The 22,725-nt window shown below is 60.4% G+C and overlaps 6 protein-coding genes across 6 annotated transcripts; 3 read left to right on the top strand and 3 right to left on the bottom strand.

Annotated features, from left to right (window-relative positions):
* Positions 1–3,086: 3,086 nt before the first annotated feature.
* On the bottom strand, positions 3,087–5,939 carry PAN0_004d2337 (uncharacterized protein; the record flags this gene model as incomplete). Its single annotated transcript, XM_014802282.1, has 1 exon — positions 3,087–5,939. The coding sequence occupies one exon, from the start codon at positions 5,937–5,939 to the stop codon at positions 3,087–3,089; it is 2,853 nt and encodes a 950-aa protein (XP_014657768.1).
* Positions 5,940–7,598: 1,659 nt separating this feature from the next.
* Positions 7,599–11,903, top strand: PAN0_004c2338 (uncharacterized protein; the record flags this gene model as incomplete). Its single annotated transcript, XM_014802283.1, has 1 exon — positions 7,599–11,903. One exon carries the CDS (start codon positions 7,599–7,601, stop codon positions 11,901–11,903), a length of 4,305 nt encoding a protein of 1,434 aa, XP_014657769.1.
* Positions 11,904–12,430: 527 nt separating this feature from the next.
* Positions 12,431–15,436, bottom strand: PAN0_004d2339 (uncharacterized protein; the record flags this gene model as incomplete). The annotated part of the gene is made up of 1 exon (XM_014802284.1): positions 12,431–15,436. The coding sequence occupies one exon, from the start codon at positions 15,434–15,436 to the stop codon at positions 12,431–12,433; it is 3,006 nt and encodes a 1,001-aa protein (XP_014657770.1).
* Positions 15,437–16,109: 673 nt separating this feature from the next.
* Positions 16,110–17,078, top strand: PAN0_004c2340 (uncharacterized protein; the record flags this gene model as incomplete). Its single annotated transcript, XM_014802285.1, has 1 exon — positions 16,110–17,078. One exon carries the CDS (start codon positions 16,110–16,112, stop codon positions 17,076–17,078), a length of 969 nt encoding a protein of 322 aa, XP_014657771.1.
* Positions 17,079–17,385: 307 nt separating this feature from the next.
* Positions 17,386–19,676, bottom strand: PAN0_004d2341 (AAAP amino acid permease; the record flags this gene model as incomplete). Its single annotated transcript, XM_014802286.1, has 5 exons — positions 17,386–17,444; positions 17,510–18,164; positions 18,230–18,375; positions 18,445–18,526; positions 18,603–19,676. The coding sequence occupies 5 exons, from the start codon at positions 19,674–19,676 to the stop codon at positions 17,386–17,388; spliced, it is 2,016 nt and encodes a 671-aa protein (XP_014657772.1).
* A 397-nt stretch (positions 19,677–20,073) lies between these two features.
* PAN0_004c2342 (translation initiation factor) lies at positions 20,074–22,470 on the top strand (the record flags this gene model as incomplete). The annotated part of the gene is made up of 4 exons (XM_014802287.1): positions 20,074–20,878; positions 20,949–21,760; positions 21,840–22,243; positions 22,335–22,470. 4 exons carry the CDS (start codon positions 20,074–20,076, stop codon positions 22,468–22,470), a joined length of 2,157 nt encoding a protein of 718 aa, XP_014657773.1.
* Positions 22,471–22,725: the final 255 nt, after the last annotated feature.

Here is a 22,725-nt window from a genome sequence, read left to right on the forward strand (position 1 = left end):
GCAGGCGACAGGTTCGGACGCACTGCGCGTGGAATTGATTGTCCAGCCTCACACACCGAACGACAGCGAGACAGAAAGCGTATTCAGCGTGTTGGACAAGTCTCGATGCTGTGGCAGCGGCGATGATTGTCCAGCGCCGCACGCAAATCCACGCCCAGAGCAGCAGAGAGACCGCAGATTCCACACATGCTCACATCCTTCAAGAGAATCACCGCACGCACAGTGCACAGCGCTTGAGCGCATCTCGCGTGGTATACACATCACAAACCAGTGGCAGCGGCTTCGGCAACAATCCAGCATGGGTGAGGGTGAATCCTCGTCGTGGTGAACACGAGAATGTACGACGAGAGACCGAAGAGGCACAGAGGGAGCCGCAAAGAGAAACAAGTGTCTCTCATAAGGACAACCACGAAGCGCATCTTGCGTGGTCTAGATGCAACACTGCGGCAGCGGCTCCACCTGATTATTGTCGAGGGTCAAGGCTCGTCGTGGTGCTCACAAGAACGTACACAGAGCGATTGAGAGAGAAAGAGAGAAAGACAGAGACTGTCTCACACACGGGCACAGCAATCAAGCGAATTTGGTCTTGAACACACTACGAGACAGTGGCAGCGGCTTGGGCGACAATTGCGTATCGTCAAGGGCAAAAGCAACGGACAACACACCTGCACCCCGTCATGGTGCATGCAGGAACCCACACAGCGCGGCAGAGAGAAAAGAGCGTGTCGTCACGCACAGTTGCCTAGTTCGAAAGCGCACAGAGAGGGCCATAACAAATGAGCAGATACTATGACAGCGGCTACCTTTGACGAACATTGCGCACAAGAACGCACGCAGAACGGCAGACAGAAAGAGGCAGCTTCGACACATGCTCACTTGCTTCTGAAAAAAACAACCATACGCACAGGCAGAGAGGAGCGCATTTGGCGTGGTGTAGTTTGAGCATTGTGGAAGCGGCTCGGGTACAAGCGGGACTGTCGAGGGCAAAAGCAACGGACCGCGCAACGTTTGTAGAATCGCCGCACAGAACGGCAGAAAGGAAGAGGACCTATACTCCAACAGTCGCGCACAAACAAAAACCATGCGCACAGGCACAGAGATTGACAAAGATCAAGCGCATTTGGCGTGGTATACAATCAACGACTGTGGCAACCGCTAACAATCGGGTATGGTCGAGGGCAAAAGCAACGCACAGCACGACACTTGTAAGCTCGTCAAGCTCGCCGTGGTGCACGCGAGACTACACACAGAGCTGCAGAGAGAAAACGAGTGAGCGAGAGAAAGAGAGTGTGCTTGTCACGCCCAGGCACACACAGAACGAGCGCATTGAGCGTGATATGATGACTCGCTCGATACCGTGGCAGAGGTGCTGTGGCAGCGGCTGTCGTTTTCCAGCCTCGCACACAGGAGCATCCACAGAGCAACAGAGAGAGACAGCGCACACAGAGCGGCAAAGAGAAGGAACACGCACAGGGCAGCAGAGAAAGCAACAATCATACGCACAGGCACAGAGATTGCCAGAGATGGAGCGCATTTTGCGTGGTAGAACAAATGACAGCAGCTACAAGCGGGTATCGTCGAGTGCAATTGCTGCGGACAGCACGACATTTGTCCAAGCCATCGTGGTGCACACAAAAACACGTACAGAGCGGCACAGAGAAAGAGTCGGTGCGTGCCGCGTACAGACACAAGCAGATCGAGCGCATCTCCCGTGGCACACTTACAACACTGTGGCAGCGGCATGGACTACATTCGGGTATCGAGGGCGAACGCAACCACTAGAATGACGCTTGTAAACTCGTCGTCTTGCACACAAGAACACATCCAGAGCCGCATAGAGAAAGAGTGACATGCACAGTCACACAGAGGTGGAGCGCCGTTGGCGTGGTATACAATTCACAACACAAGCATCGGCTTACAAGCGGGTATTGTTAAGGGCAAAAGCAACGCATAGCACCACATTCGTAGACTCGTCGCGGTGCTCACGACAACATGCACACGCAGCGGTTGAGAGAGAAAGAGAGAGGCAGCAAGATGGTATACAGATTACAACAACCATGGCAGCGGCTTGGGGCTACAATCGGGTATCGTCGAGGGCGAAAGGCAACGCTCAGCACGACAATGGTGGACTCGTTGTGGCGCGCACACAGAGCGGCAGAGGGAAAGAAGACAGACAAAATGGCAGAGAGAAAGAAGGTGCAGCGCTGCACGAGCAGCAGCTACACGCACCGGCACAGAGGTGTTGCGCAGGGAGCGTGGTATAACAGATGCATTCATGTCTGCGGCAGAGGCTTGCGAGTGGGTTTCCTCGAGGGTGAATGCTCTTTGTGGTGCCTGCAAGAACCCACGCCAAGGAGCAGAGAGAAAGAGAGTTCCCAGCCCAACTCAAGCACAAAGCACACTTTCGGGGCAGAGAACGAGGGCATTACGCGTGGTATACATTCAACACAGTGACAGCGGCAGCAGCTTTACAAGCGGGTATCGAGGGCAAAAGCAACGCACACGAGCACATACGGAGAGCGGTAGAGAAAGCAACAACCACACGCACAGAGATGGAGCGCATTGAGCGTGGCAGTCATTGTCCAACGCCAAACCCAAGTCCACACCCAGAGCAAGAGAGTGACACAACACACGTCGAGCGGCCGAGAGAAAGAGAGTGTACATCCCTGCACAGACAACAAACACACGCACGCGCACAGCGATCAAGCGCAATAGCCATGGCACTACGAAAGACAGCGGCTTTACAATTGGCCACTATCGAGGGTAAAAGCACCGGACAGCACAGATTTGTAGAATTGCCTCACACACGCAGTGCGGCAGAGAGAAAGAGAGCTCTGCACGGACAACAACCACACACAGGGGCAGCCATATGGAGCGCGTTATGGCGTGGTATACAAATTCCAGTACTGCTGGCCTACACGGGTATCGTCGAGGGCGAATGCACAACGTTTGTAAACCCGCCAAGCTTGTCGTGGTGCATACAAGAAACCCAGAGCGGCAGAGCGGCAGAGAAAGCAACGGCCATACACACAGACACAGAGATGGAGCGCATTATGGCGTGGTATACAAATTTGAGTACTGCTGGCCTACAATCGGGTATCGTCGAGGGCAAAGGCAACGCTGAGCACGACATTGGTAAACTCGTCGTGGTGGTCGAACAAGGTGCAGGCCCAGGGGAGGTCGCGCAGCTCGTCCTTGACACTATCGCTTCCCGCCTCTGGCGCAGCGGCGACGGCCTCGTTTCGGAGCTGGACGAGCTGTCTCAGCGTGGGCCTGGCAAAGGGAGCGCCTGCTTCGGAGAGGGCGTTTTGGTGGGCGGTGTGTGCCTGCATCCAGTCGGCTTCCTTGTCGGCCTCGAACTCGCCCGCAGCCGCGGGCAGTGGCAGATCCAAGATGAGAGAGCAGCCTGCCAGACGCTCGCGTGCATTGCCCGCGTTCTCGCGGAAGCGTTGGAGCACCAGCAGCGAATACGACGCAAACAGCGTACGCACCATGGTCTCGATCCAACCAAATGTGGCGAGGCTCGGCGTGGACTGCTGGCTCGCCGCCTCGCATGCGCGGACCGCGTGCGCCAGCAGCGCCTGCGAAACATCAGAAAGCACAAGCAAGGCCTCGTCAAGCAGCTCGGCGCTGACGTGATCCGTGATGGCGGGCTCGTCGGTAAAGACGATGAGCACGAGATACATCCAGAGCGCTGCGACGGCGCCAAACACGGGCACCGAATCGGCGTTGGCGGCGGTGAGCCGAGGCTTGTCGGCCACGATGAGGCGGATCTGTTCGGAGATCAACCTCCAGATGAGCGACTGGCTTGCGGGCAGCCTGACGTAGTAGCCTGCGAGGATGGAGCGTGCGTTTGCGAGCGACTCGGGCACACTGGCGCGATTCTCCTGGAGCCACTTGCGGTGGATAAAGGGCGGGATGGGGGCGGTGGGGTCGGTGAGCACGATGAGCGCCGGATACGAGACAAAGTGGGCGGCGCTGGCCTGTGCGATGGAAGCGGCCACCTCGCCGCTCTGGTCTGGCTGGATCCACCACTGCTTTGCGCTGGGGAGCTGGGGTGCTGGCAGCACGAGCTGACCATCGCAGTCGTAGCGCGATTGAGGCGGCGTGTTGGAGTCCGAGAGGGAGCGACTGAGCGGATGGCTGTTGTTGGCGCCGGCGGCGGCCGTGGCTGCGGCTGCTGCAGCTGTTGCGGTGGCGGGAGGCGCGGCGTTGGGATCCTGAAACATTGGCAAAAAGCCCGGGTTGGTGGAGAGGCCCATTTGGTGTGCGAGGGAAGCGGCGAATTTGGCCGAGATGGGCGTGTCGACGACGGGCGAGTGGGAGATGGCGGCAAAGTTTCCGCTGATGGCCGAGTGGAGGCTGGGACCCATGCGGTAGAGGGGCGAGGGGACGACGGGCTCTGCGAGCCAACCGGAGAGGTCGATGCCGTGCTGGAAGACGGCGGATCGGATGGGGGAAGGGTTGGGCCACGCGGAGCGATTGTTGAGATTCGAGGTGATGAGGGTGGGTGGCCTGGGCGGGGGCATCATGGCGTTGTGTTGCGAGGCAGGGTGTGGATGCTGGCGCGACGAGGCTGTGGCGTTGAAAGCTTGTTGGGGCGCATTGGAGCGCTGGTGCCAGGGCTCGTGCATGTTTTCCTCGACGGCTTCGGGCATGCTGGTGGTCCTGTGACGCGAGTGAGGAGCTGCGAGGAAGTGGTTGTTGTTGACGTTTGTGTGCAACTTGGAAGCGTCGGTGGCGAGGTGGTTGTTGAGGCGGACGATGGGCGTCTCCTCGCCGTCGTCGTTTGCAAAGGCGACGTTTGCGCGGTCGATGTTGGTGACGATGGGGCCGGTGTTGGTGCGTGAGAATCCGCTCGACTTTCGTGCGGGCATTCTGGGGGGCGCTGGAGCGGCGTCCGAGTCGAGGTTGAGGTCGTGGAAGGAGTGCGGGGAATCGGTGCGGATAGGGGGTGCGATGTTGGCGTAGGAGGCGGCGGCGGTTGCGGCGGCGGCGGCGGCGGCAGGGGTTGCCGAGATGCTAAAGTTGGCGAGGTTGGGCGGTGCCGAGTCTGGCTGGGATGCGATGCTGTGTTGGGAGCGTGGGGAGCCGAGGGCGGAACCGGAAGCGGAGGAGGCGGGGTCGTGCCAGGAGTGATGCTCGCTCTCGCTCTGGCTGTCGTAGTCGACTTCTGCGTCGCGATTGGCGTAGTTTGGATTGGGCGTCATGAATGCTGCGGATGCCATGTTGAAGTCGGGCGTCTGCATAGGCCAGGTTGCGTTGTGCATGGGGTGCGGCGGCATGGCAGGAGGCACGGCGGGATGCATTTGCGGGGTCATGGCGTGTACGTTTGGGTCTAGGCTGCTGTTGTGTTGGATGACGCCGACGTTGCGAGCCTTTCTGACGTTGGGGTTGCCGGAGCGCGGAGCGTACTGGCACTGCTTGCCGCGAGCGCGACATCTGCCGCAGGTGGGTACTTCGAGGTCGCAGCGAGCCTTTGATCTTGCGCATTCGTAGCAGCTCTTTTGACGATCGAAGGAGGGCTGAGCGAGGGCCCTTGCCTCTCTTGCGAGGTGGCGACGGAGGAGGTCGTCGCGAGCGAAAGCCTTGCCGCAGTTTGGGCAGGGGAAACCCTGGGAGGAGGAGGAGGGGCCTGGACCGGATCGGGTGGAGGAGGAGGGTGCGCCGAAGCTGCCGTCTGCGTGCGGTTCGAACGAGTTGGAGTAGGAGGATTCGTGATCGCTGAGCTGGTCGACGAGCGAGGAGGAGGATGCGGAAGCGTGCGAAGAGGCGTAAAAGCTGTTGGACTGTTGGTGGTGGTGCATCTGTGGGAAGGTGGAAGCGGGGTGGTGGTGGTGGTGGTGGTGCATGGCGACGTTGGACATGGAGTCGAAGGCGTCTTGTTGTTGTTGGTGCTGTTGTTGTTGGGCGGCAAAGCCAGGGTTGGCTGCGGTCATTGTGGTTAGGGTGTGTGTGGTGCTGGCATGCGAGGGTTGCGTTGCCTCGCAGGCGTGACGAAGTGGGAAGATCGTGGTGGTGCTGAGCAGCGGTGCGTACGAGGAATATCGCCAGGCGAACCGGCCCCAAAAAAAAAAGGGAAAGCCAAAGGAACAGGTTCCGACTAAGCGCGGCGGTCTGCGTTGGAGCGGCGTTGGAGCAGCAGAGCAGCAGAGCAGCGCGGAATTGGGCGCTGGAATGTGATGAAAAGGCGTGCAATTCGTGATTCCCAGCCGGAGCGTTTTTGGGCTTTTTGGAATGCAATTTTAGCCAAAGCCGCCGAAGATGGAGCCGAAGGAAAAGGTGGGGGGGTTAGGGTCGGAGGAGGGCGGAAGAGAAAGCGGAGAGGGGGCGCGTGTCGTACACGCCGCGAGCGGGCTGGCAGGGGGTCGTACTTTATGCGTTTGCTCTGAGGCATCGCATCATGGACCAAGATTCGAAGAGGGCCAAGGATGCGGCGGCGGATTGGGATGATCGGCATCGGCATTCTCGACGCCGGGCCCTCCATTGTTGCGCGAAGAATGGTGACGAGAGAGCGCTGGAAAGGGAGATTCGGTCGAGCAACCGCCAGTGCCGCCCTCGTGCCGCCCTCGTGTGGGCCATATTGGCAGCTTGGCGCTGTGCCTTGCTGCACGCAGGGCCTTTGACCGAGGATGCAGCAGCAGAAGCAGCAGCAGCAGCAGCAGCAGCAGCAGCAGCAGCGCATGTGGGGCAAAGCAGCTGATCGCCTTTTGGATTGGCAGCAGCGGCGGCGCCTGAATCTGACGTGCAGCGCGTCGAAAAATGCCAAAAAAAAAAACAAAAAAAATGCAGCCCACGCTCATCTCGCCTTGATTTTTTTCCGCTTTCCGCTTTGGATTGCAGCTGCAGCTGCACTTTCAAATCGGATTCCCGGCGACAGCGCTTCCCGCCCGCCTGCTGGACTGTATCCGCTCGTCGCATCTCGCCTCGCCCTGCCTCACCCTGCCTCGCCCTGCCTCGGGTTGGCGGAAATCCGGGTGCGCCTCCCTGTCCCACACTACTACTATCTACTCGCTATCACCACCACGCTGGCCATACGATATGATGCACTCTCGGCGATCCCACCGAACAAACACTGTTGACTTCCACAATGTCATACCCGAGACATCCGCTCGCTTCTACGCTTCTTCGGACCGGTCCGCTCCGTCCATCACTGCGACCAAATGAACTCCATAGCGCGTGATCTACACTCGGCTTTGTTCTCCAATCGCTGTGGCGAGCATTATTGAACATTCGGTCGGCTTGGAGCACCGCTCGCTCGGCAATGCGTTCGGGAACCCGGCGACGCGCTCTTTTTCGGTCGCTTTTCCCGGCCATCTTCCCATTTCGGAGGATCGCACATCGGGCCCAGATCGCGATTTGCCATGACGATCCAATTTAACAATTTTGGCCCTTTTCGAAACGTGACCCGCACGCGAAAGGCGCGTCGCCTCGCCTTCGAAGAGTGTTGGGAGCGTGTTGGTCTGCAAACACTGCCCGAACCCAACTGCCAACTTGGCGCAACCCCGCACGGCCAAAAAAAAGAAAGTTGGAAACAGACGGCATTCAACCGCCATCCCTTCCATCCACCATCTCATATCCGCCATACCATCCACACAATGGATCTACACTTTGGCACACCCGCGCGCCTCGAGCGCCAGATCGCCCAGGACCTCATGCAGGAGCAGTCCGAGTTCGACCTCTCCCTTCCCGGCGGCGACACCCGCGACATTAGTGCGTCCATCTCGAGGACCCCCCTCGCCCCATCCAACAGGCACAACTCGTCCTTCTCCAGGCCATCCGACTCTTCCGACGTGTCGCCACCCGCAAAGCACACCCGCCTCGACAAGCCCCTCGCCACAACGCTACCTGTCACCCTCGCAGCGGCCGTGCACAATGCATCCTCCCAACCATCCCAAGAGCACCACCACCAAATCTCGGCCTCCTCGTCCACATCCAGCGTCTCCGACTCGCCTCACTCGGCCCATTTCCCCGATCCGTATGCGCACGTCAGGAGCACGTCCCCTCCACTCACCTCCACGCCGCACCGCACCGTCGGCGCTGCCTCCACCGTCGGCTCCAGGTCGCGAACCATGACCGCACGTCCGCTTGCAGACGCCACCTCGACGCAGCGCTACGACGATACCACAAAGACCTCGGCGGCGTCGCGTGCGGCTCGCTCCTCCCGCTCCGCTTCCGCACTCCTCGACGACCTCACCGAATCGTCCATCGCGCCCGAAGATGCGACCGATGCCCACACTGACCGCATCGACAACAATCCGAGTAGTCCCCAGCTCGACGGCCACGATTTGGTCGTATACGATGCGCCATCATCCTCCTCAAAACCGCTCGACCAGTCTCCGGCCGCGAGCGAAGGTATCGACTGGCACCAGCGTCGCGCTCAGCGAAGGCGCCTCGTCCAGCTCGACGAATCCGCCGTCGACGACGACGACACGCGCGCCACCCAAGACGCACCAACAACAGCATCGTCGCAAGCTGCCCAGACACAGCCAACGCCGGCTCCTTCGGCCCCCGAAACTGAATACACCGCCACCACCTACTCCAGCCCCGCTGCAGCCAGGCTCGTGCGACAAGGCCTCGGCGCCGCTTCCCGCAATGCACAAGCCGACTCGGCCGCCAGCACGCCAGTCCGACAAGCCACCTCCAACTTTGCTACGCCCAAGCAAGCGCCCGACTCGGAGGAACGCGCGCGCATGAAGCAATACCTCCTCAACAGCGTCAAAGCCACCGATCGCACACGCCTTCGGAACGGCAGATCCTCCGACGCCCATCTCGAGGCGCTCGAGCGCCTCAAAGCACAGGCACAGCTGCATCAAACTCCCACTTCGCGCTCCGACGGTACGGCTACCACCCCCGACTCGGCGGCGCCATCGTCCGCTGCACCCCCGAGCCGTCGAATGGACCGTCTGGGTCGAGCCAACATCATTGCTGCCGGTCGAACGCCGCTGCCCAAAGGAGGTGCGGCTGCACTGCTGCGACGCGGAGCGCTCATGGACTCGAGCACCAACTCGAGTGCAGTGCAGAGCCCGCTTCGGGCGGCGAGCGAACCGGTGCCCGATGCGGATGACGCAAGTGCCGTAGGTTCCGCAACGTACTCCGAGGCTTCGTCCAACGACCTCGCGCTCGCCCCCAATGCGTCCAAGCATAGCGCCATGGGCTTGCGCGCCAACACCTCCTTCCCCGGGCTTGGAGCCGCGGAGGCTGGGACCGAAGCCAACTCGGTCGCACGCCCGCGTGTCGACGCCGCCAAACTCGCGCTCTACCAGAGCAAGCTCAATGCACGTCTCGATGCGGAAAACACCGAGCTCAAGAAGGAGCGCGATCAGCTCCTCGCAAAGCTAGCTGCATTCGAGCACGCGACTGGCCAGCAAGACGGTGCGATGCTCGAGCAGGTGCGCAAAGAGTTGCAGCAGGAAAAGCAGCGTGCAGATGCGCTGGACGAAGAGGCGCAGCAGCTCGCCGATCTCGTCGATGACAAGGAGAGGCAGATCGAGGCGCTCAAAAACTCAGCGGAACGCCCGCAAGATTCACCCAGCGACAACGAGGAGCAACTGCGCGACGAGATCGACGAACTCAAAGCCGAGCTGAAAGAGAGGCAGGAAGATGTGGACGAGCTAGAGGCAAGGCTGGAGCAAGAGAGAGCGCAGATGGAGGAACAAGTGCAGCAGGCCAAAGCCTTTTCCTTCCAGACGCTCGACCGCATCGAGGCGGAGCGAGACCAGGCGCTGGAGCGCATCCAGTCGCTCGAATCGCAACTCAACCATGCCGCCCCTGCACGCTCCGAAGCGATACCAAACACGGGTGAGATCGAGGCGCTCCAGACGCGCATCGGCGAGCTCGAGGTGGACAAGCAGCAGCTGGTCAGCGAGATCGAAGCCAAGGATGGCGAACTGGGTCGCGTAGAGGGCGAGATCGAGGCGCTGCGCGAGCAGACCCGCGCCGATTCGATGCGTGTGCGCGGTCTGGAGCGCAGGCTCAATGCGGCCAACGCACAGCTCTCCAAAGCCGCCGACGCGCACACCAGCTCCGTCGACTACGATGCTCTGCGTCAAGAGCTCGACCAAGCCCAGGCCCACATCGCCGAGCTCGAAGCACAGCGCGAGCGTGCATCGTCGCAAGACGAGCGAGTGCAGATGCTCGAACAGCACAAGTCCGAGCTCGAACAGCGTGTCCAGCAATATCGCGAGATGATCAGTCGTGGCGTCGGCACCAACCTCGCCAATATCTCTAGGACCGACGCGCAACCCTCCACGCCGATGGGCTCGTCGCCGCTGCCTAAATCGGTAATGAGCCTGCGCAACGTCTCGGCGGTGCGCACACCGCGCTCGCCGGGACCGCTCAGCGAGGCTTCGTGGCTGTACAACGAGTCGACGCTCGGTGCGGCGAACGTTGTCGAGCGGATCGCGTACCTCGAAGGCGCACTCGATGAGGCAAACGCATCGATCGACGCTAAACTGCAGCAGCTCGACAGTGCGGGCGTGGCGCACCTCACGCTGGCGCAGAGGCTGCAGCAGGCGCAGGAGCGTATCGCCGAGCTCGAGGCGGAACTGGAGCGTCTGCGTGGTGCGGGGGATGTTTCCAAGAGTGCCGGCGAGAGGCAACAGGTGTTCGCCGACGTGCATGCGCAGCTCGAGGCGCTCAAGAGCAGATGGGCCTCGGACCACGGAAAGCTGCAGGAGCGCGAGCGCGAACTGGAGCGTCGCGAACGCGAGCTCGGAGATCGCAGCGCCGAGAGACGCCAACATCGCGACGTGCTGGCAGAGCTCCAGCGCGCAAAGGAGGCGGCGAGGTCGTTGCAGCTCGACCTGCAGACCGAGCGTGCGAGGCAGACCGATATGCTCGCCGAGCAAAAGCACGCAGGCATGCAGAGGGATGCGGTCGAGGGAAGCTTGCAGCGCACGCATGCCCAGCTCGACAGGGTCAAGCGTAGGCTGCAGGATAAACTCGACGACCTCAACGATCTTTCGCGCGACGACGCAGGCGAGACGCATTCGCGACAGGCGCAGGCCGAGGTGGATGCGCTGCGACGGGAGCGTAACGAGCTGTTGGCGCAACGAGCCGAGCTGCACGCCGAGTTTGCCGGCGCCAACGAAAAGTATGCGCGCGTGGTGGAAGAGCTGCGTGCGTCGCGGGCGGCGTTGGCCGAGCACCAGACGCAGCTGGACGAGCAGATTGTGCAGATGGAGGCGGCGCACGTGGCGTTGCGCTCCAAAAAGGCGCTGTACGAGCAGGTCGTCGGCGACCGCGACAGGCTGCGTGCAGAGAGGGACCTCATCGTGCGCGATGTGGGCACGTTCGAGCACGAGCTGCGCAGCCTGCGTCGCGAAGCCGACCGTCAGGGTCAAGACCTCCAACACCTGCGTCAACAGCGAGACCAAGCCCGTCGCCAGAACGAAGACACCGGTGCCGAACGCGCGCAGTTCATCGCCCAGGTCAAGATGCTCGTTCAGCAACTGCGCGAAAAGACGGACGAAGTCCAGGGCATCAAGACCAAGCTCGATGCGTTGGAGGCGAATAGTCTGCCTCCGCCCTACGTCGATTCGCGCCACGCCGAAGAATGCAAGGGGCTGCTGCTGCGTATCAGGTACCTCAAGCTCAAACTCGCCAGGGAGTCGGACAGGTGTGCGGACCTGGCGCATCAGAAGCAGTACATCTCGCAACTGCTCGCCGGCCTCGCCAAATCCGACGCCGCACTCGCAAAGATCCTGCTCGACTTGGACCTGCATTCGCCAGCCAAGACCAAGAGCAACGTGGAGATGAGATGGGCCAAGGCATGTGGAGTTGCGCGCGCGGTGGCGAGGATGCAACTGCTGGCGAGAAGGACGCACGAAGAGAGGCGGATCAAGTCGCAGATCGATGCCGCCCATGCCGACGTCCGGGCGCGCAGAGTAAAGACAAAGTAGAACTGCACAATGCATGTCAATGCCAGACGCCAAAACTTGGGAGGTACGAATCTGTTCCGTCCCCGCCGAGCTGTTGATGGCTGCGTGTGTCTTAAGTTGCGCTCCGAGGTGGTTCTCGTCCAGCTCAAGTGCGTGTCTGGACAGTGAGCACAGTCTGGCGGCACTTCTCACAACGGCCGCGGCGAGTATGACCGGCACGTCCACATGCAGCCTGTCATTCCGTCGAGCATGCATGAGAAGCCGCAAGTCGTGCGATTTCCTCACACTGGCTGTTCCAGCGCTGCATTTTCTTGCGTGTGTATCGACGTGCCCGCAAGTGCAGCCGCACACTCCAGTTCCCGCCGTCGACCAGGCTGCAAGCCACCGCCCACTTCCCACACCGCAACGACAAAGGTACAACTCTATTGCGTGCGTGTGTGATTGTACAGTTCCGTGTCTCGAAGCTTCTCTGAGTGTGTGTGTGTGTGTGTGTGTGTGTGTGTGTGTGTGTGTGTGTGTGTGCGTGCAGGTGTGTGTGTGCTCCGTGGTTACTCCTTCTCGCTTTCCCCGCTTCCCTCGCCTTCTTCGTCGGCCTCCTCTTCGTCATCATCGTCGTCATCGTCATTAGGGTCATTGCCATGGCTACCGCGCTGCTGCACGTTCGGCACGATCGTCACCTCATCCTTGCTTGTGAAATCCATAAACAGCTGTGTAAGCACAAACACGGCAAAGTCGCGGTGCGTCCAGTAGGCCAGATGGGCGCCAAACATGTCGAGGTAGTCGCTCAACCCGATGCTGGCGGACAGATGGTAGTCGATGCATCCGTGCGGGTTGAGCGCGCGGAATCGACGCTCGCCGCGCTCGAGCTGGTCCAAGTCCAAATCGCACTCGTCGGATTGGGCGAGCACAACAGCTTCGGGCTGGAGACGTTTATGGCGCACACCCGTCTCGGTCTGCAGATCCTGTTTGCCCAATTCGGGCTCATCGTCCCCAGCATTCGATTTGCGCGAAGAGGGAGGCGTGGAATGCAGCTGGTGCCACTTGCGGATGGTTTGGATGTAGTCGGAGCTGTCCACGACGCGTTCGCCCAACTTTCGCTCCTTCACCTGGTCCCTCTCGCTGGAAGACAAGCCAGCCGGCCCCTGTTGGTCTTCGAGGATGCGTGCTTGGCGCGTGATCTTGCCGACGCCTTGGAACGGATGCTGGTTGTACTTTTCAAACACGCGGCTGACGCTAAGCCTCGGCAGCGAGAGCGTCTGCAGCAGCGCCTCGGTGGCACTCTCGATCGAGATGGGCGTGACCACCTTGGCGTACGCCGCGTCGACGGTGGGCGCGAGCTGAAACGCGACCGGATCGTTCGGGTTGAAAATGTTGTACACGTTCTCCGCCGCCAGACATCCATACCGTCCCTGTTGGCCCAGTGCATCTGCATCGACGTCGGGATTGCGACGGGTGCCGCTGCGCGCGATAAGCTGGCCGCCATCGAGATGGAAGAAGAATCCGACGGGCGAGCCGATGAAGAAGAGGTTTTTGACGTTAAAGTGCAGACACTCGTTGCGGCGCAGTGCCTCGCGGTCCGTCTTGGCGGCTTCGGCAAGTGGAGGAACAGTCGATGGCTGCGCGGACAGTATGTCGGCCGCGAGTGCCGAGCCCAACGAATGACCGATGATCGAGACGCGCCCACCGCGCTGCTCAAAGTCCGGGTTGCGTCGGCAGAATAAACGATAGGTGCGGTTGAGCTCGGAGGTGACCGAGTCGATCATCTTTTTGCGATGGCGGGACAGATAAAAGGGCACATCAAGCACTACCTTGCTGATGACGTTGCGAACGACGGGAATGGCCGCCGAGTTGGTGATGTCGTCGAGCGTGTAAAAGTTGTCGTTGCCGTCGGGCTTGTCGTTGAACTCCATGAACCTGCGCCAGCAGATTGGGATGAATTGGGCCCTGCGTCCGCGCGACAAACGTCGGACCGCTGGATCGCGCGAGTTCTCGCTAGCAAGATTTCGCAGGTGCTCTACGTCGTAGACAAAATCGAGCGCCTCAAAGTCTTCGGTGAGCTGCTGGCCGATGCCGTGGATGGCGAAGACGAGCTCGGGCGGCTCGTCCTTGCGGTCGTCTGGGAGCTGGTCGAGATCGTTCTGAGAGCGGCGCTGGCGGTCGAGTTCGGCCTCGGTCATCTGCTGCTTCATCTTGCGCTTCTCCTCGTCAGCAGCCTGATCCTCGTCGTAGCCGAGGAACTTTTTGAGCGCTACGAGCGGACGAAGGGCCGCATCACTCGAGGGTACGAGCTTGGCGGCAAACGAGCGGCGCTCGTCCTCGTCGCCGTGGGAAGAGGGCTCGGCGCGGTTGGGACCGTCCGCACCTCCTCCCGAGGGCGGGGCAGAAGAGGTCTGAGCTGCGCCGGCGCGCTTTGATGCAGAGTGTGCGCCGCGACTGGAGCCAGCTTTTTGAGCCTCGGAGTGGCTGGACGAGGCGCCCTTGTTGGAGACGCGTGCGCCGTCGTCATCGGCGGCCCAGGGGAGCGAGAGGTTGAAGAGCGGACTGAATGACTTGGACTCGGCGATCTGCTCTGCGCGATCGAAGCCACGTACGACGATGGAGCCGCCGACGACAGACAAGAAGCGTCCGCGAAGATCCTCAGAGAAGATGCGGCCGACGTCTGCATCTTGGAACGAGACCTGACCCTTGTCCTTCATGCTGGGCAGCGGGTAGAGCTTGGATTTGTCGGTCTCCTCGCCGACGTCCGAGGCTTGGGAGAGGTCTTTGGATGAGGCGAGCCATGGTTGTGCCTGTGAATAGGCGTGATCGAGGTCGCTGGAGAGGGGATCGTCCCAGCTGATGGGAGCGTAGGAGCCGTCTGTGAGCGACGAGTAGAACCAGGTTGCGCGGACGACCTTGAGGAGGACGCCTTTCCAAAAGACGGGGTAGAGGGTCATGGACTCGAGGTCGACGTCGAAGAGATTGTCCTCCATGACCTCGACCTTGGCGGTACGTTCCGAGTCGGGCTCGTCGGGATCGAGAATGTAGTTGACCTGGACCTGGTCCGGGTTGGATGACTTGCCCGAGTCGCTGTTGGTGCCGTCATCTTTGTCCGAGCTTGCATCATCGTCGTCGTCAGCATCAGGTTGACGCGCGCCATAGGGCACGTACTGACGCAGCTTGTTCAGCCAGGAATCGTCGGGAGGTGTGATTTTCTCGGTTGCCTTTTGCTTGGTTTGCTGCGCGACGCCGGAAAAGCCGTCGAGAGCCGACTGAATGGCGTCGACGCCCGAGGGCGGTGCTCGGGGCGGCGGGGTATGCGACTCGTGTGGTGGAGGAGTCTGCTGACCGTGCGGTTTCGAGTGTGTGCGTGCCCACTGCTCTCCGCCGAGATGGTGCCATCGCTTTTCGAGCTTGTCGTTATCGTGGGGCTGAAAGGTTGCCCAGGTGTCGCCGCGTGCGTACATCCATCGTGCGCGCTGAGGCGGCGGTGAGGATGGCTCCCCGGACGTCGCCGATGCTGACGACGCTGGCGACGCCGAGGCGCGTGCTTGGTCAGACTGCTGCTGCTGCATCTCTCCAGTCTGGCCGGCGGTGATTACTGAGATGATGGATTTGGATAGAGGGCAGATGCATGATTCGGAAGCCAACTTACTCTGAGTCGGATCTTCCGATGTCTCTGGGCTGAGCAGCGTGGCCGTGCCGAAAATAGTCGATTCACAATTGTTCTCCACCTTTGCTGCAGTCTGCAGCCAGGAGCGCGCAACATGATGAAATCCTGCCTCCCGACTGCAGCCGAATCGGCCATGCCAAAAGTTGAAAATGTGAGAGCGCAACCAAAAACCTCCGCAGCGATACGCCGCACGCTTTGGAGTGGAGAGGAGGTTGCGCGCGCGATACGCTGCCTTGAATTCAATTCGAGTCTGAAAGGGGCCGCTGCGAGTGGCGATTGGCTGGATGGCAGGCGAGCTGGCTTGCAGGCCAACTGCGTCAGTTGGCACGAAGGCTGCCGCCACCCAGCCGCCGTCAAGACTCAGACTCGCATGATGTTGTCCCGAACGCTGCTGTCCCCCTCTTTTTCCCTTTTTTTGGCCAAGGCCATCCCCACCCTTGTTTTTGGTGGTCCCCGCTCGACTGCGCATTGATCCTTCTTTCCCTCACCACCATCCCCCTCTCTCTCCCTCTTTCTCTGCATTCCACCTGCTGCCCAACCTCTGCCCTCTGCGCGGTGGTCCTGCCATCGGCGCCATGTTGACATCGCAACTCGCCATCTGGCTCTCGGCGCTACTCGTTCTCGCAGCACCATCCACGCTCGCGCAATCAACACCATCCCCCGCCGACCTCGCAGCACAATACTCTGCCTCGCTAGCATCCGACACAATGCAGGCGCAAGGCCAGGCGACTCCACCCTTGCCCGCCTCTTCCTCCTTCTGGGACAACCTCGGCAGGCACTGGACCGAGGCAGACAGCACAAAGCAGACCCTCATGGCCATCTTCCTCATCTGCCAGCTCATCGGTCTCTTTTGGTTCATCAAGGGCTCGCTCGACAAGATCTTCGGACGTCGCGCAGAGTATCGTAACCAGCGAACAAAGCGCTTCGCACGCAGAGCCGCAGTCGCTGCCGCAGGAGGTCTCTCCAAGTCCGGCATCCCCCTCTCCCACCAGCGTCCGCTCTATCGCCCCGACAACAAGCCGCAGCTCCCGCCAAGGCCGTCTCAAGACCATCCCCTGCTCCGTGCTTCTTCCTCCTCTTCCTCCTCCTCCTCCAACACTCCTGCGCAGGCTCAATTTCAAACCACACCCGCAGGCGACATCGTGCTGCCCTCTTGGACCGACGCAGGGCCCACGCCGCTCAGAGTGATTGTCGAAGAGCCAGAGTACGAACTCTCCCCCATCAACTCGCCCGCAACGTCGCGCCCGCATTCGCCCGCCTACCCTCAGCACCCCGCACCCTCGCCCGACTCGCCCAATTACTCGTGGGCGTTCCGATCCGCACCAACCCGCGACAATGCCTCGCTCAGACTACGAGAGCGGGGCGATTACGCCGCATTCCCCTCGCCCATCGATCGCTCCTCCACTCCAGACACTCGGCTCGAAGACGTCAAGCGTCCGTTCAACCGCCCCGTCTACGCTGCTGAGCCTTTCTCAGCTCAGCCCAGCTCGAATCCTTCCGACTTCCCGATGCATTCGCCCTCTTCCTCCTTCTCGCCAGCTTGATCCGTCTCATCCACTTATACCCTTACCAGCAGCAAGGTCAACATCATCATCTCCCAAAGCATTCCACTCGTCTGTCGCTCTAATAACCCCCACAAACACAGCCGCGCTTGCCTCTCGATCGCGTGGCTCCATGTGCTTTTTATCGATTTGTACTATACCCGTCCCTCAATCCAGCATTGATCGCTCAACACAGTCTCGGCTCGGCCGTGCAACCATCGTGCATGTCTATGAATAGCCTTGTGCTCCTCTCCTCCAGGGTGTGCGCCGTGAGTACGGGCAGTGAACTTTTTGGGGGTCTTGGATGGGGCTAGCAGACGTGCACGGCTCCCGTCTTGCCGCTCGCCGTGTCAGAGATGGCGGTCCACACTAGGTGGTGCCAACAAGTATTGTCAGTCGCTGTAGTCTCAAAGAGCGCGATGAAGCCCACTTACCACTGATGAGCAGCACGACGCTGCCAAAGATCGCACACGCCACACTCAGCGGACGCGTCGACTGCCACCATTTGCGGTTGGCTGCTGCGGGTCGGAAGCGCACGCTCGCACCGGGTCGAAGTGGAAGCTCGACGTCGTCTACGTCGATCGAGTCCCGATTGGCCGTCTGACCTTCCAAGCGGTCCAGATGGGGCTCGGCATCGTACTCGCCCGATCGGATGGGCCGCTGATCCCCCACCGAATTCGACTGGTCCATCAGTCCCTCGCCCTCGCCTTGGTCTGCGTTGGGGTGGTCGCGCCACGACGAACTCGTCAGCGTAGGCAGGTCGGCCGTCGGAACGCGCTTGCCCGTCTCGCTGGTCAGCTTGAGGTAGCAAAGACTCGGAAAGATGAACGCCAAGGCCGTCGCACTGAGTCCGCCCGTGAGCTCCAACACAATGCCCAAGTCGCACGTGAGCAGCGAAATGATCATGGCAGTCACCACCAAGCTCGAGGTAAAGATGAGGTGTCGGTTGCGGTCGAACTCGCCGGCGAAGAAGTAGGTCTCCAACACCTCGCGACACACAAAACACTCGAGCGGCAGCGTGGTGAGCATGTTGAGGCCGAACAGTCCGCGCGCAATGTTGACCGTCACATCATCGTCCGGAAAGTTGTTCTGCAGACAGAAGGATTGGTTCAGCTGAAGACCGACGCCAGCGCATTGGTTTGTGCAAAACTTACGAGCACATTGCTGAGTGTCTTTTCCTCGAAACTCCAGTATCCAGCCACACTCATGGTGATGGTGGCGGCAGCGGCGATGATGGTCGAGTAGTGCGTGACTTGTCCGAACTTGTTCATCGACGGCTCCTTCAGTGAGCCGTAGATCACTGTTTGCGGGGAAGCGGGAGGGTTGTTAGAGCCGAGACGAGGTGCATGATGAAGAAGCAGTGACGTACGCAAAGAGTTGTGGTGGCAGACGAATGCGAAGCTGATGACCGAGATGGATCGGACCAGGTTGGTCACATTGACGATGGTGAACTGGTCGAGGAGCGTGGCATGTGGTCAGTACGAGAGAGTGCATTTGCGGCAGAAGGAGGATGCGAGTGCGACTTACTCGTAGACTCGGATCACCTTTGAGCTCTGCGGGCATAGCAGGACCGCGAACGGTGACTGCGATGATGATGACGACCATGGAGACGAGTGCGATGGCACTCGCCTTGCTGAGCTTTTCGATGTTGCGGTAGAGGGAGAGCGGGTAGGAGATGGCGAGGGTGAAGAAGGTGATGACAAACTGCCGATTCGCCAAGAAGCTGTCCGACAAAGGCGGAAAGAGCATTTTGATGACGTGTGGGATGGTGTCGCCGATCACGACGCAAAAGGCGCACATGCCGCCGAATCCAAAGGCAAACTGGAAGATGGATACGGCTGCTTTTCCGTTGGGTCCGAAGCAGTGTTCCATGATTTCGATGTAGGTGATGCGACCGCTGAGTTTTGCGTTGAGGACGATGAGGCGAATCGTCCAGTCTGTGAGGAAAGAGAGGCCGATGAGCAGTCCAAGTCCGGCGACGAAGCCCGACTCTCGCATAGAGTAAGGCAGACCGACGATGCCTGCGCCGAGGATGCTGTTGGCCATGTTGACGGTTGCGTCAAACACGCCGGCGCCTCGTTTGAGCCAGTCGGGCATACCTTCTCCGTCCCAGCCGGGGACACCGAGGGATTGGCGTATGGCGCGGAGGTCGTGGCCAAGTCCATCGATGGAGGCGCGAAAGCGGCCCTGACCTGGGATGCGATCTATGAGCGAGCGCGGACTGTCGCGATCTGTGCGCGAGTAGATGGGGTCGCGAGACGATTCAATACCGATGTGCGAGGACTGAATGGCGACGAGGTCGTCATCCTCGTCGATCTCGTCCGAGTCGGCCTCGAACTGCGCCTCTTTGGACGATGTGGTGGACTTGAGCGGGAGCGGAGTGCGATTGGAGGCGGCGGCGGTGGCGGCTGCATTCGAGTACGAGGGGAGTGGCGTGTCCAAGGATGTTGATGACGAGCCGGCGTGTTGGCGAGCGAGCGAGGATGCAGCTGCGTGCGGAGGCGCGGTGGACGCTAGGTCGTCGTCGACGTCAAAAATGGTCGCGCCGCCCGCCGCAGCGTTGCCTATTGAGCGGCTGTCAGAAGCGGGTGAGTGTACCATGAGACGTTCGGATCGGTGTGCGGCGAGGACTCGACGACATGTGGGCTCGCGGTGGGTAGAAGGGAAGGGTTGGAGGTCTTCGGCCTCCACCGCATCGCCTTTTGCACTTTGCCAGAGGTGTCACCTCGAGGGACGTGCGCTGTACCCGGCCTCTTTCTCTATAGTCGTGTCGGCCGGCGCGGCGCTGGTCGATTCTGGAGGATGTGAGATCTGCTCAGTCGCACACCTTCAACCAAATATTCGGTCCTACCGCTGACCCACGTGACCCCCAAAAAAGTGGAAGGAAAGTCGAGAAAGAGGGCGTGCGTGGGCCAATTCCAGGCTTCCTGTTCGAGCATCCTTTGCACCACCACCACCACCTTCGCCATCTTGAACCGCACGTCCCAACGTCGTCAGCATGGCTTCCATCGCTTACGGGGGCGCTCCATCCCATCCTGCCCTCGTGCAGCCCATCATCTTCTGCGGACCAGGTGCCAACTTGTATCCGCTATGCTCCAACACCGTCGGCGCAGACCTCGCCGGCGACGCCATCTCCTCGACACAGACCGACCTGCCCAAGGCCATGCTTCCCATCTTCAACAGACCCATGATCGCTTTCGCACTTCAGCAGCTCCTCTCCGCGGGTCTTCGTCACGCCATCGTCTTCGCCCCCTCCGAGCACCACTCTACCATCGCCGCCGCTCTCAAATCGCTCATCCTCATCCCTCCCACCCTCGTCCAGTCGGGAAAGAAGAACGTGTCGTCGGCAGCCGCAGCAGCTGCAGCAGCAGCCGTCGAGGAGGCTTCTAGAAACCCAAACGTGTCTGTCTCCGTCGGACTCAACAGCTCCTCCACAGCTGCCTCCGCGCCCGCAGCATCCAACCCGTACCTCTCGGCAAACACTTTTGCCGCCTCATCCGTCCAGAACGAGACGGTCATGCGAGTCGACCTGCTGCCCCTCGGTCCTGACGACGTGTCCACTGCCAGCGCAGCCACAAAGTACAAGAGCCTCGGCACTGCAGGCCTCATCTCCTGGCTCCACTCCATCGGAAGGCTCGACAAAGACCCGCTCATCCTCCCCGTCGATCTCGTCTCCCAGTCCATCTCCTTGACAAACATCATCGACGCTCACGTATCCGGCGTGCCACACCCTCCCGCCTTGACCTGCCTCATGTACGAAAGAGGCGCAGGCGAGGGCACCGGCAAGGAGCGCGAAAAGGACGGTGAGTGTCTTTTTCTCTTTGGCGTCTCATTTCTCACACAAGCGCTGACCGTTGTCTCTTGTCATCGCAGGCCCTCCCAAGCTCTTCACAGCATACGATCGCACCTCCACCCAATCCGCCAGGTCAAGCTCTGATGCGAGCGAACACTGCTCCGCCCACCAGCTCCTCTTGCTCCAGGACTCGGACGACGTCTCCGACTACGACTCGGCCGATCTGCACTTGCGCATGTCCCTTCTCTGGTCGCATCCACACGTTCGCATCTCCACCTCGCTCCTCGACTCGCACGTCTATCTCTTCAACCTCAACCATCTCCTCGACCTCTTGCGCTCCCAAGGCGGTCAAAAGATGAAGAGCTTGCGCGAGGAGGTGGTTCCCTTCATGGTCAAGTGCAGCTGGATGGCAGGTCTGCGCGAAAAGGCAGGCTGGACCAGCCGCTCTTCCAAGTCCTCGTCCTTGCAAGATCAATCATCCCATCAACTAGGCAAGGACGTCGCTGCTGCCACCGCGCTCCGATCCAGCACCTACGTCGATTCGCACCTGCTCCAAAGCGGCTCCTCCTACCGTCCGGCACTCGACGACATCGAAGATCGCCCCTCCCCCCTCTTCACTCCAGCGCGTTCCAGCGCCGTCTCGCCCTCCGGCAAGCCTGAAGACGATAACAAGACCCTCGGTCTCGCCCGCCAGGCACAGGCGGCAGCCAAAAAGTCGTCCGCAGAGATAAAGGTCAACGCTCTAATCTTCCGCCTCACAGCAGACCGCAAGCATCCCATCGATCCTTCCTCCTCCGTCGAGGAGATCCGTGAGCGTGACGAAACCGCCAAGCGCGAGCCCTTCATCGCACGAGCCAACACCGTCCCAACTTACCTCGAGTGCAACCGATACGTGAGTCGACGTACACCACCACCAAACCTTGTCTACCCGCGCTGTGACTGACCATCTCGACTCTTTCTTGCTTCTCTAGCTCCTTCGTTGCTTGGCATCCGGCTCGACCGGTCAAGCGAGTGGCGCACAGTCGGCCGCATCCGCTTCGAACACCGCTGTGCTTCCATCATCGTCCCTCTCCCATCCCATGCCCAACCAGGCTCTCACAGCACCCGCTCCTGCCTCTGGCTCGCCTTCGACAGCAGCTCAAGCATCGCTCGACTCCACAACCACGGGCCCCGATGCAGCCGCCGCTGCTGCCAAAGGAGCGCAGTGGATCGATGCAAAAGCCCAAATTTCGTCCGATTCGCTCGTCGAGGGCTTCACCCGCGTCGGTGAACGCACCGCGATCAAGAGAAGTGTCGTCGGACGTGCATGCGTCATCGGCAAGAACGTCAAGCTCACTGGCGCCATCGTCATGGACGGCGTAAGGATCGGCGACAAGTGAGTACATTACGACCCGTCTCGTTCTTGCAAATCGGCTCCTGACACAGGCTGACCTTGGCTTGTTCCTCCCTATTTCCAAAACTCACAGCGCCAAACTCGAGAACTGCATCCTGGCCGCTAACTCGGTCGTCGAGGAAAAGTGCAACCTCAAAGACTGCGATGTCGCCGCCTTCGTCAGGGTCTCGGCAGGCACAAATACAAAGGGAGAGAAGTTCGACGAATAGTTATCCGCACACGATTGCTTTTCGTCACTCTTCATATGCACCATCACAGCAGCGCCTCCGCGTAGACTTCGAGCTAGTCGACATCATGCACGGTGTAGGAGGAGAGCAATGAACCATCAACCAGTTTGCTGCATGCGAACGGCTCTGAGCACACAAGACATGAACTGCATGATGAGCAGCCACACGAGGCTCATGGAGCAATTTATATCCTAAAAAAAACGCGAGCTGGCGAGGAGCAGCCACCCCTCAGCCACC

Source organism: Moesziomyces antarcticus (genome assembly GCF_000747765.1).
Source record: "Moesziomyces antarcticus DNA, scaffold: scaffold_v10004, strain JCM 10317, whole genome shotgun sequence".
Classification (NCBI taxonomy): domain Eukaryota; kingdom Fungi; phylum Basidiomycota; class Ustilaginomycetes; order Ustilaginales; family Ustilaginaceae; genus Moesziomyces; species Moesziomyces antarcticus.